General features: G+C 38.7%; 1 protein-coding gene across 1 annotated transcript in view; it reads right to left on the reverse strand.

The window, feature by feature from the left end:
- NTNG1 (netrin G1) overlaps positions 1–14219 on the reverse strand; it is a gene marked incomplete at both ends in the record, with an annotated part of 143932 nt that overhangs the window by 18008 nt on the left and 111705 nt on the right. Inside the window, 2 exons of the mRNA XM_082287020.1 lie at positions 6372–6509; positions 11951–12118. Of these exons, the coding sequence (XP_082143146.1) occupies positions 6372–6509; positions 11951–12118 (306 nt within the window). The remainder of the gene's footprint in view (positions 1–6371; positions 6510–11950; positions 12119–14219) is intronic.

The following is a 14219-nucleotide window of genomic DNA, read 5'->3' on the forward strand; positions in this document are numbered from 1 at the left end:
GGCATAGAATGATCTAGTGACAGGGAGAGGAGAATATTCCTCCCCCAGATGTGCCACAGTTGCATGGCAGCCCAGCCCAGCATGACTGGCTGCCAGGCTTCCATCCCTCCCCAGCTGAGTGGGTTATGCTCTCCCAGGGTGCTCCTGCTTGTTCAACCAGTGGATGATTCATATCACAGAACTAACACAGCAGAAAACTATTCTTTTTTGGTTAGTGTCCTGCTGAGTTAGATCTGAAATCATTCAGTGAAAGGTCAAACAAGTGACTGAGAGATTGCTAGGGGTGTGGGACTAAATAGTGGGGAATTGGGAGAAGAGGGATTGCAGCACTTGCAATTAGAGCAGTTTGGACAGCCATGAAATAGCAGCTTTGAACCTGACACGTGGGCAAGATCAAGAGGAGAACAACCTCTCTGCTCCAATCCAATCCCTCACCTTGCTGGGGAAAAATTGTTCTGTTAAAGGTCAGGTGTATAAATGTTGCTACTGAACCATTTCCTTTTGCTTTGGAGAAGGCAAGTCCTGATCACCCGGTGATCAGAATAAATCTCCTGAAGAGCTGCAGTCTGTTAGGAGCCTGGTGCCTCTCAGTAACATGGTAACTATGCTAACTAGTCCCCTCTTTTGAGCCTGCTCTCTGCTTGATTTTATTTGCCTGTTATTTTCTTTGGCTTCTCCACACACAGGTATTACCTAATTTACAACCCCATCCTGTTCATACAGGCCTTCCAGCACAGAGACACTGAGATAATGAGCTCTCACCAATATACCCCTCTAGTCTATTGCTTCTGCAGGTTCTTCCATTTCCACAATATCCCACACACTTCATGGGCAGCAGTGCTAAAAGATTAAGGCATGGTCCCCAACCTAGACATGCTTCAGGAATTATGCAGATCTGTATAACTATGGAGAGCATCTTGTGTTTTCATCTCCTCTGTGCTCTTCATAGAAAAGAGGTGCCTCACTTAATAATTTCTGTTAATATACAGTGTTTGTGTTCTGACATGTTTACTCTGAATAAAATATCCTCTCCCCAGAGAGAGATCAACCTTCCTTTTCTCCTTCAAAACTAGCATCTCATTAAAAAATAACATTCCATGATATTCATACTTTGGTGAACAACTTTCTGTGTATCCCAGTATCTGTATGGTTATTCTCTGGATTGTGTATTTTGGAAGGAATCTATTAATAAGCACATTGACATTGTTGTTTCTCAGGTTTAAAAGACCCAGGATATCTGGATGGCATTACACCTATATAAGTCACCAGCGTGCTTCCTGAGGAGAGCAGAACCAGTGTTTTGCATCATCTGAGGATCAGGTGTGATAACACTGATTTTGTATTCTTGCCTTGCTTGTCTTACATCTGTAAGCCCTACTTTGCCTTGAGTTGCAGCAGTGGGGTTCTGGATTAATGTAAAGAGAATTATTCTGGATTTGAATTTGGAGCCATTTGAAAGAGAGTCTGTTCCTCTTGAATCCAAACCCTGGTACACACACACAATTTCTTTAGTCTGCATGACAACCATGCAAGATAGGTATTTTGAAATCAGTATTTTGTGTATAAAGACCAGGGGCAGTTGATTGTTCCCTGAGGACAACAATGCTCAGCCCTAACAGAACTTTATCCTTTTCAATAAATTCTTTTTATATTTTGCTTCCCTTCAGCTCCAAGTATGGCAGAGTGCTTACTAGCACCAGCCTTGGCACCAAAAGACACCAGAACTGGAAGTATATACAGTGCCTGTGCAGAGGTGAGTCCCATTTTATCCTGACCAGCTAAAAGCATTAAAAATGCTACTGGTAAAAAGATATTAAAATATATAGGTGGATCTTCTATGACTCCCCAAATAGGCAGTTGCAATGGTGAACTGGAAAGCAGGTCATCCTGGTTCTGAATTTCTATTTCTTTTTTTTTGTATTGTCCCCTAGGCACAAGTTCAGTGTGTAGGTATTGGATACATCTGCGTACAAATGTGTACAAGATCATAACATTCACTGGGGAGACAATTGCATTTATATGTATTTAATCTGTCTAGAAAGGAGTGCAGGGTGTATGTTTTTGAAGAAAGATTTTTAAAGAATTAGAACCATCTAATATGTCTTCTCCTCTTTTCTTGCTGAACGGTAAACCAAATCTTCCAAAACAAAATGTTAGTATGAGTTCCAAGTTCACAATTTCAAGTTTAATTTTCTTTGGCAATTCAATCTGCATGGTGATTTTGATCAAGTGCCTCAGCTTCTAACATTTGTAACACATGATAAAATCCACCCCAAAAAAGTTCATATTTAAATAATGATATAATTAAGTTAATGCACACTGTGACAGTTTATGAATTATCTGACAGGCTGCAGAGTAACACAAGGTTAGTCTGGAAGACAGATACAAGCACTAAGTGCAGTTTGATCACTGAAGATAAGAGTGCAATCCTTTGCCTGCTTCTATTTAAATAAACAAAAAAGGGTAAAATGAGATAGATTGTTCAGACATTGATATAAGGCATCTAGCTGAGAACTCATTTGCTAATTGTTTAAGATTAGCACCACTGAACCAAGATGATTTAAAACATGATTCACTATGGGGTGCAAGCTACCATCGGTAACTCTTACTCGCCCTAGGCCGTTGTAGTGCTGTGGGTTCAATGTGTTTACTTGGTCTTTGACTGAAGGGAGATAGAGAATAATATTAGTCATTGAACCTTCCCTCACCTTTTCTCCCGTGAGGAAAATGCCTAATGAAAATTCGAGCTATGCTGCCAAGCTGATATTGGCAAAAGAGCCACTTTTTCTTTACCTGATTGGATAAATATGCAGCTGGTTTTGGAATCAATGCTTCTGTGAGTGAAATTAAAAAGTGTTACTTTAAAATGCTGCTGTATGTATAAAATGGACATTAGTTACTTGAAATTTCATGGCCAAGAAATACAGAAGATGCAAGACTATGAGCAGTACCCGTAGAAAATCAAGTGAATGCTCCTGCTTAATATTTTGGCTGTGTGTAAATGTTTCTATCTTTTGATACAGGTTCCTTTTATCAAAAAGCACAAAAAACTGGCCCAAATCAGCTGTAGTTGCAGGTTAAATTTCTTGCCAGGCTTGGAGCTTTTAGTTCTGTTTTAATGTTCATTTTTTAAGGAAATAGTTCAGTTTCTATAAAATAGAAAAATCAAATATATGCTATGCTGTGTAATTTCTCATGTTCCAGGAGTTCTAAAAGGGTTTCAGGACCAAACTGTTCTGTTCTCAATTCATTCCCTGTGCTTTGATCTTGCTGGTGAGAAATCCATTGTGGGTCTGTGGCAGGAGGCCCCGCTGAGTCCCAGCACATTCCCCGCACGCCCAACGCCCGCAGCCTCAGGGGTTCTGGGGAGGGCTCAGAAGCAGCGCCAGGCACAGCCACATCTATTGTGCCTCTTCTTCTGAGGGCAGCAAACCCTCCTGTACCAACCAGACCCTGCTGACCGCTGTGTCTCTGCAGCACAAACCGTGAATGCAAGAAGATAACAGCTGCTATCACAGCGCTTCTTATCTGCGAGGCAAAGTCTAAAATTGCATCTGACCCCGGTGTGCGCAGAGACGCCAAGCGAGGAGCGCTCTGCCCGGATCCTCAGAGGGTTTAGATTAAATCACTAAGAGTGAGGTACCTAAATGAATAGTTCTGAGGATAATAGCTTCTGTGACTTCTACTTTGTGTGGTACAAAATAGACTCCAAACTGCAATTTATCAAATGATATATTGCAGGCCTTAGAAAACACAACTCGGCTTTTGTGCTGTTTTTTCCCTAACGGGTTTACTAATATATAAAATTATGACACTTAATTTACTTAAAAAAACATACATGTAATTAAACTACCTATGGTACAGATTTAAATTGTTTATTTACAGGTGAAGTTTCTGGTTGCCCTAGGTCAAAGGTTTTTTAGCAACAAAGTTCCATAAGAACAGATTTTCTTAATAATGCCAATAGCCTGTGTCTAACAAAAAGTAAGCACATACTGGTCTGCGTGTGTGTATCCATCTTTGCATATCTATGTTTCTGTACAGCACAGGCTTAGGGAAAAGCAGATCAAAACCACATGCTACGTGTCCAGACAAATAATCTTTTTGAGCTTTGCCAAGGCAACAGAATGAGTTCTTATTTTTCCTGTATATTGGGGTCTGCTTGCTTGCCCAGTCATTTGTTTAGAATTCAATGGGAGAATAACAAAGCTAAAACAGACACACTTCAAAATTAAATTAATTGGAATTCTGTTCCTCCATGATAAGACTTGAAATGAGATTTAAATCAGTGTGTGGTTGGTAAAACGTGACAATTTGATGTATGTTCCATAAAACTGACAACCACATCTAGTTGTTTTTCTTCTGAAATTGATCAGATAATTTGGTCAAACTTGGCGAATATCTGACATTTACACAATCAGACTGAGATTTGTTCAGAAAATTGCAACATAGTGAGGGAAACTCAATTAGTTTTGTCAGCAAATATAAAGGCACTAGCTTGCATTTCCAGAAACTGTCCAAAGCTTTTACAGATACTCTTGATTCAGCTAAAATCAAGCTAATTATATGCTGGGCTCAAAAAAACTCTCATTAAAAGAACATTATTTGTGTTATAATCTCCAAACCTGAAAAGATAGGAAATACTGAAATTAATAAACAATTTCTTTGTCGAGCTAGTATAAATATATTATTATATTACTGCAAAACTTGTGCCACAGCCTTCCAGACTTGTTCACTATCTCAGCTACTTACTATCTTTTTTAAACCCACTGTGTGGACACAGTGTTAACGTTATTCAAATTCTGTGCAGAGAACCATACTGATTTCTGTTTTCATTTTTTTCCCCCTTGTATTTCCTGTCACTGCAGTATTTCCAATGCTCCACAAATTCTAATAGTTGTATTATTGTTGTATTGCCAGTACCTAGGATAACGTACAGGGTAGTGACAACCTTCTTCTGCATACAGGGTGCAAGGCAGAGGGAGACTCTGTGATTTCTGAGTGCATTGTTTGGGAGGTAACTGGGATCTGATCTGCTGAAGAATTAATAACAGAGAATTTTGAAACACTACCTCACCTGCTTCCTGCCCAATAATTTTTTTAATCATAACTCAAGTAGAAGCAACAGGAGCTTGCTGGTAGAAGCTGAGGAAGTCCAGTTTTCTCAGGTAGCACTGAACAGTGTTGCCCACACAAACTTCTTTTCATATCCTATCTTTAATGCTATTTGGTTAATTATCACAGTATTTCCTGAATTTTTTTATTTATTAGTTTTCTTTCCAGATATAATTTGTTGAGTTGTCACAAGTCCAGGTTTTCTGATTCAGAGGTACTCATCACTTTGAGAGGCAGTGGTAATCTCTAGCTTTATCACTTTCTTTTTTTTGGTCTTAAACTTATATAAGATTTGAATTTGTTTTTGAGTATTTAGAGCATTTGTATGGCTATTGACCAATTTTATAATATTTGGATGACTGGTGTCAGTAATTCCATTTCCTTGTGTTTCTCAGTCTTAAGAATCAAAAGCAAGCTCTTCTAGAAATCTGTCTTTAATGTGTATAAGTTTAAGAATGCAGAGAGGCAGTGAAAGAAGGTGAAAGAAAAATGTGAGAGGACTCTCCAGAGTTTCTGGAAGTAGATGATCAAAATGGTTATGAAGAATAAATCTTAAGAATTTACTACAAACAAAATGTGCAATAAAAGTCTAATCCTGTATATACAGTAGTGATATTTCTACTCACTTGTTTACAAGACCCGTTAACCAGAAGAGAAGCTAAATTTATAACTAAGCATTGAAACAACATGTGTTCTAGTACCATTTAAGGAAAATTTTGGCGCTTATTTTAAAGGATGTCGAGTATACTTCCATTTTTTTTTCAACCAGTAGCTTTCATCTAGTTTTCACTAATTATTACAGGTACCAAGCCAGTGTTTTGCAGTTATTGTCCAGGGATAGTTTAAAGGTATGAAGGTATCATTAACTTAGTCAAGAAGCTGAAGATTAGGACAGAAAAAAGTGAACATGCAGAGAAATCACCTTCTTTTAGTAAGAATTCTGAATTTGGAGTTAATATGCTGATGTTTTAGTATACCAAACTCACTTCACAGTTGCCAAGACACGTGTATTTCCCTATGCCAGTGGGAGCTCCTCTGGCTGTTAGTGGGACAGAGAGAGGACACTGCAAGTGTATTGGATGAACGGGACGGCACTGCCAGCGCCCTCAGCTGGAGTCTCCCAAGGTTCAGGCATTATGGCATTGGTACGGCCCAGAGCATTCGCTCGTTCTCTGCTCCCAAGAAGCGGCACATGACAGCACACAGACGAGAGGCAGCGGAGCTGCAGGAGAGGGGCGACTCTCAGAGTTACTTACGTTGACAGCCCAAGCTGTGCCAGATATATCCCGGCAGACATTTATCACATTTAGGCCCTGATGTTCCCTCCTTACACTCACAAAATCCTTTGTCATTACAGCGATCATGGACTGAACCAAAAGGGTTACAATAACAGTCTGCAGAAACAAGACAACACATACACACTGGATTCAGGTCTACATGTGGAGATAATTCATTCAATACCAATAAAGGGTGCATTTCCAGTGCTAAAGGTAAAGGAAGACTGTCTATTAAGGATATCTAGAGTAGTGAATATAACTACTACATGTCCATTTATTTGTTTGCACGTGTCATTTCAGGAAGAGGCATTTTATGATGCAAAGAGAAAGTAAACAGAAAAGATATAAAGGCAGAAGATACCATGGTCTTTGAGGGTGATTGTAACAGATTCTCTTTGGCAAGAGTATTTTTGACAATTTAATGAACATTAGAAAAGCTTTGTATAGTATGGATATATCCATGTGCCATCAGGGTGAAATATTTTGCTTTATTAAAATAGGTTTCTCTGTATTACTCAATATTTTCAGAAGTGCTGAATGTCTTTACAGGGCTATATAAATGCACTTTACTTATTTCCAAGATAGTCTTCCTTTATAGGTTTGAGCAGTATAATAATTTATGTGAATATTTGCCATTAGATTGATGAGATTGTATTTATCAGTGACATTAATAAACCTTTTGCATATTCTGCAATGAAAAGCTTGAGATGAGCACTTATGTAATGCAAAACCTTTAAGAACAGGCTTTATGCAGCCATTTTAATTTCTCTCACCTCCCAGCGTGCAGATGGAAAATGCAGTGAGGCTCATTCCCCGCTGTATATTTTTCACATGTGTTCAGCTAATTAAAGAATAAGTAGGGTAACACATTTCCTCCCACAACACTTACTGTGTTGTTCATTCACAGCCCTTTTCTTTAATGTGATTACAATATCTGTGTTCGGCTTTTAGCCAGCTGAACAAAGGCAAGGAGCTTGCAGAGCTCATTTTTGGTACTTCTGTTCTTCACCTTAGTTACTCAGATTTTTTTGTTTTCAAATGAAGGACGATCTTATTTGTATGTAGACCCATGTAGACCCAGAGTAACTTCACTGTTAACTGAGACCACAGACACCTCTTGGGAGCATCTGATCTCTGCTGCTTCCTGGTTTGGGGCAACCTGCTGGGAGTCTAAATTTGTATGTCTGTGAATCAGTGCTACTTTGATGACTACGTTTGGCAGTTGTTCCCCCGCATTAGGTTAAACCTCAGTGGTACCATAAATGAAAAAATGGAGTTGAACTGGGAAGTTACATATGTACATATCTCCAATGAAAAAACTGTAACAGGAAAAAAAATCACCAGAAAGACATTTGTCGTCTGTTGTCTCACTGCTTATTAACTATAAATTGCAGATGGCACTTTGAACATTTGGGATGCTGAAGAAGAATAGTTACCTTTGGCAAAAGGGTTTCACAATAATAATAGAGTCAATTAGCTGGCAACATTCGTTAATGAAGTGGAAAACTGACATGCCAAAAATACTGTGCAAGGCTGAGTATTATAGCAAAGTGAGTGCCATTTGAAAAGCTTGGAATTCTGATGTTAATCAGATGTATCAGATGTTTATGTAAAAAGGCATAGACTTGCGATACATTTTGAATGCGGGAAGTAAAATTTGCTTGAAGAATATAGAAAACCTTGAAAGACAAAAGCTTGGAATTACATTAAAAACAGAGGGCCCAATTCTTGTTAAAAAATAGCTTTGTTAGACATAATGAAGTTACAGTGATTTAAACAAGAATTTGTGAAAAAATGTATAGCCTGTGTTACTGGATGTTATATTTTCCAGAGAACAAGACCCTGAACCAGTGAAACCTTTCCTTAGGAGCTCTATCCCATAAGCGTGTAGGAAGTTCCAGGCCCATTTCGTGCTATTCAAGGGGAAGTAGACAGTAGGAACAAAGCTTTAAACCAGGCCCTTTTGCAAAACTAGTAGATCCAATCAGAACACCCAACAGACTGATTCTAGCCTCCATCTTTCCCAGTTGATACCACAGTAATATAACCTACAGAGGCCCACAGAACATTCAGGGTCATTGTCCAACACAGTATCACAGGCTGTGGAACACTTCCCAAGGCCTACCAAATACTTAAGACATTAAAAATTTCAAAGGTCAAAATTTCAGTGTGCCACAGGGACACAATGAGTACCTCCAATGCCCTCACAACAACAGGGCACTAAATAACACTAAACTAACAGGTCCTGATCACCCTAATAAGCAAACCACACACAGGTTCCAGGGTGGGGGAAAAAGCCTCTGCAGATCTGAACTGAGAAAGAATTTTCCTCCTAACCTTCATCTGGTGACTCTTTGTAAGGTTGGGAAGATAACTGAAATAGTCAGCTGTTCTCTGGGGTTCCCTCTATCAATGTGATGCTGCCAACAAAACACAATGAAGTAAATAAAAAAGAAGATGGGGAAATGGGTTGAGGCTTGTAGGCTTGCTGCTTACCAGTCTGGGCTGGCAGTGGCTACAGGACAACCCTCAGGGTTCATTTAACCATTTGTCATTAGGGCTTCTGGTGTTAATTGAAGATGAAGCCTAACTGACTGCAAGGGTGGCTTTGTTGAAAGTGTGACAGCAATCATCAGGTCAGTATTTACGATGTGAGGCAAAGGCCATGTTTTATTACTCTGGGTCTACTTGGTGGTTTCCATGCTATCCTTGCTTGTCAGTGTGTGTATTTACTGAAAGTTACGAGGGCTTTATCAAGAAATAAAAAACTCTTCAAGCTGTTAAATTATTTTTCACATAGAATGAATAATTTTTAACTTCAAAATACCTTGCTTGATTCAGGAACTGCAGTTGCCCATATGAGGTAATTTTGCAGTTAACATACAAATCCACAAATTTTTGATATTTCATTTTTGGAAATAAAATCTATTTTGACTCTAAAGAAATTAACGGCATCAAGAATTTAGATTTAAGACCACTGTATAATACATTGCGTTTGGTTCACTGGTAAAAACCTTCTCGGTATTTGAATTCTTAAAAATTAAACATTTTACATTTTCTTCATTTATTTAGCATCAGCTAAGATTCACAGATTTGTTATCCATGTACTTACCATATGTATTTCTGAAAACTGTGTAAGCAGTTTTGATAAATCAGAGCCAAAGCCCTATTAATAAGCTGCCATTCAACTAGCTTATCCAAACATTTGTTACCTTTCTACATATATGGCTGAAGAGGAAAGAATTAGCCTGGAAAAATGACTTTCATACGGGAATAAGACTTGCATGTATCACTGGAAATCTGCTTATTAAAATGTTCATACCAACATTTCACTTGTAGTTAAACCACAGAACACTGCTTTTAAACTCGGAGAAAAGAGAAATGAGCGTTTCCAATAGAGCAAGACTGTGCTTGACCTTAGAAGGGTGGTGAATCCATCAACTCTCTCAGAGGTGAAAATACTCCATGTTTTGCCCAATTAAATATTAGGAGCCCCAGATCAAGACAGCACTTTAAGAACAAACTTCTCTGTTTTCTGAAAAGTGCTTAGGTGTCTGTTCATTTCACGAACTTTACACAAGAAGTAGGAAAGACCTCTTAAGCTGCCAAATCAACTAGGACACATACATTGGGAAACATACATTTTGTATGATAACTGTGATCCTGAAAACTCAGTTCAGCAAGAATGTTATTTATTTAAAATGAATTACCTAATATGTAGCAAACCAGGGTTTGATCCTATAGTCATTTCACATGGTACTATTCTCATGGGAGACCAAGAGAATTCTGCGTGCATTAAGGTGGAAACTCAGCAAATGTTTCACATTGCCTTTTTTTTGTTTTCAGATTCATGCTAAATGAAAGATTTTAAAATTTTATTTTCTCAGTGTCTCAGCAATTTCAAAGTGCACAGTTGTCTTACCATGATATTCTAAATATACCACTCATAAATTAATGTTAAAATTACTTATTTTTGGCTTTTTATTTACTAACTTCCTTGTCTTATGTAGCTGCAGCTGCTGTCGTAGCATTTCAGTGTACATGGGAAAACAACACACTGAATGAGCTGATGAAAAATTCCAAACAGATTAATTTAGAGTCGTATTCATTAGGCCTATTTAGGCAGCTGAAATTATACAGCCCTGATGTCATACCAATGATGTCTGTCATCTGCATCAAGCAAATATGTGGGACAGTGATTTTTTTCCAAGAACATTTGATTGTGTTAATCTCCTCAGCACAGTCATACAAAATCATGACTTGCCTACTAAAGTTCTTATTAGCTCAGACTAATTACTGTCAAAGGAGATCATGCATTTCCTGAATGCATTGCCAAGCAAAGTTAAAAGAAGGACACATGAAATGCAGTGCATGGATGGATCCGTGTGTTTATCACAAGATAAAAATGTAAATCTGTCAAGTTACAAACTCAGACAAATAATAGAAACCTAAATAATTTCTGGCCTGAATCTCAGCAATGGATTTTAAAAGACATTAAAATATAATTTATTCACCCATAGTCTATTTTGGTTTTACAATATCTGCTAGCTACTCTTTGCTTCCTGGAAGACAGAAAGAAAAAAAAGTCACAATGAAAATCCAGAACAAGTCCTACTGATGCTTATGTCTATAAGAAACATTATATAATTAAATTCTCCATCTCTGTTTGTTATTAGAACATATTTAGTGGCTACCTGTTAATTACTGGCCATTGTACAGGGCCTCCTTTATTGACTATGTTCAGGCTTTACCTAAAGTGTCTGACTTGTGCTGTGTACTATCTGTGGTGACATGAGAACAATCCATATTCTTCCAGGGTGATAAAGATCTTAAACTTTTTCCTAATATGCTTTTCTTATTATGTTCTGACATTTTCTGCATTTCTGCAGTTTGAATATTTATAGTAGATGCTTGTTTTAAAGCACTGTTTTCACCTAGGAATCCCTTTTCTAAGTTGACATCATGTCACACTGATTTGACAAATTCTGTTCCTAACTTCATGGGCATCATTTCAGTTTCTCCTCTAAGGAGAGAGGAAGTAACATTGCATTTACAGCCCTGTGTCTGGGAGCAGAATTAGCTGCAACCTGTTTTTGTGAAATTTAGAGAATAAAAGGGGTTAATAAAGATCCCTCCCCATGTCCTCTTGATGCAGCTGGCAAGTTTTGTAGGTCTCCAGGCAAATGTTCAAGAGTCTATACTAGTAATTGCAAAAGTCATATTGGGAACAGGTATTTAAGACTCAACCCCTTGATTTCCACGTGTGACCCCAGTGTGGCTCCCTCCTGTGTGAGGACAGCACATCCAGTTTCTCAGGGGCTTCTGGGGAAAGTCAGCCCAGGACCTGTAGCCAGAGAGGTTCGACATCATTTATGGATTCAAAATGCCTCCTTGGGGCTACCAGGGCAATAGAAATGAGGTGAGAAGTCCACACAGATGTTCTTATCCATTGAAAAAGCTCATTCTGGCTTAAGTGGCAAGTAAGCAGCAGTGGTCCCTAGCAGCTGCCAGGAGCTGAAAAGGCACAGAAGAAAAGGAGCAGTTATCCCGGGACTGACCTATGCACACATTTTCATCGTCCAGCTCTGCAGAAGCATTTCTGAAGTAGCCCAGCCTGCATAACTCGCAGTGCTGACCTCTAGTGTTGTGCTTACAGCTCACGCAAATGACCGTATTGAGCAGCTCGATGTAACTGCACCGGTTGGAGTGCCCGAAGCATTCACAGTCTTTCAAGGAAGAACAGAAATGTATACAAAGTGTATACAGCAGCAGAGTAATAGCACATTACATGCTTAGTAAAAATGAACCATGAGCAGAAGTATGAATGAATGGCACATACATGTTAATCAATGTAACATGGACAGCAGCAGATGTATATCTGCAATGGAAGTGGAGTTGGTTTCAGGCAGGTTAGCGTGACCCGACAACCATGGCATGACGTCGGAGGTTGGCTGTTGTTGGCAGACCTGATGGAACTGAAGCATTTGCAGTTGTAAACCTTTCAGGGTTACTGGAGGCTCAGTTTCCGCTGAGAGAAATGCACATATTTTTGCACGTTTGAGATGAATATAAATCAAGACCCGGGAAAAACTTCCTCATATTAAAAATGTTAAATTCAGTGGACAAAATTGCCAAACTTCATTATGCTTAAATCCACAACTGTAAGTAAAATAAAAGCTTTTTTTTCTGACGAAAATGGCAACTATTCAAAAATGCTACTGAACTTGAGGTGCTATAACTGGTAGGCACCTTTAGAACCAGACTCTTTTATTTCAAGGCCAAACAAATCTCTAGTTTGACAATTTTGGCCAATGCCTCCTAAAACAAGATTAACAGTGAAGAAAAGGAAGGAAGACAGTTACTGGAGAATGACATCCACTGTACTTTTTAGGTAAGCATTAACCGATTTTTGTATTCTGAGATGAAAAACAGTTGGGCCAGGAAAGATTATGAAAATTCTGAAATATGTACTGACTAGAAAGCATGCTTACTGCAGCCATCTGAAATGAGGTTGGCATGACAGCCACCTTCAAAAAACCCCTTCATTAAATACAGAATGCTAGTGCCTTTTAGTCTTTAATCACAAGCAATGCTTGGCTTTATGCAGAATGAAGGAGAAATTAGAAATGTATCAATAACATTGTGGAAGACACAGCTCTGCTTTGTGTAGAATGCTTGTGTAAGCCTCATCACTCAACTCTTGGGATTATGAGCCCAGAATGAATGCAGGAAAGGTTACTAGGATGATCAGAGAAGTTGAGTCTATTCAAAAAGTGAAGAGTAGGAAAATTTGGCTTGTTTAGTCTAGGAAACTGATGATAGAAGATATCACCGGGCTATAAATACATCAAGGAGATAAGCCTCCTGCCATCCTAATGGACAACACTGGCACAAGAACAAATGGGTGTTAAGTGGCTACTGAGAAATTTCAGCTGGAAATTAGGAGATGGTATCTAGCCATTTAGGGCAGTGAGGTTCTCGAACACTTTCCATTTGTAGCAAAACAACAGCGATGCATTACAGATGTAGTTTATTAACTGGTGGAATAAATTACAGGATGTTTTCTGCAATATTGGAGCACTGCATGCAGTGACTTGGAAGGGCTTTGAGGTCTTGAAGTTAACTTGTCATGTTAGATAAAGCTGTAGCAGAGGGTGTAAAATGCTTCCATATATGACAGAGGCCAAGTCCCCTGTGCTGCCTTTCCTCTGGTATGCTCCTGCTTATGCTGTGGCACCTGATCATCCCACTGATGGTGGAGTAGGGTATCACATACAGTATTTGTGCCTGTCTGTATTTTTGTAGAGAAACGACAGTCCCAGTACATGTTTCTGAGTATGCTCTGCACTCCTAATACATGGATATTTCTTTGGCTTTTGTCTGATGTACTGGACCATAAATAGATTGCAACGTAAATAGATTACATTTTTTCTTACACACTTAGCACAACATATGTTTCAATCTTGAGAGCTGCCTTTCTGCTGCCAGAAACCATTAATCCATTTTACATATACGCATTTACTTAACAAATATTTCTTGTTCTCTTCAATGTTATTCTGCTAAACCAGTGTTTTGTGGTTTGTGCTAATCTGATAATTTTGATGCCAGTAATGGCTGGAGTACAGGAAAACATTTGGTATGTCAGTCTCAGTATGTTGCCACTTGACACAATTGAGTAGGGAGGAAAAAAATGTAATGTTTCTTGTCTTTTGCAGCTGGTCAGTCTGATTCAGCATCTCAGCCAGCCACCCTGCAGCATTTCTCCCCAGGTATATCCATCTTGCAGTGAAAACTGCCTGTTGTGGAGCAGACGAAATCTAAAAGTGG

The sequence above is a fragment of the Coloeus monedula genome (genome assembly GCF_965178545.1).
Source record: "Coloeus monedula genome assembly, chromosome: 9".
Classification (NCBI taxonomy): Eukaryota; Metazoa; Chordata; class Aves; order Passeriformes; family Corvidae; genus Coloeus; species Coloeus monedula.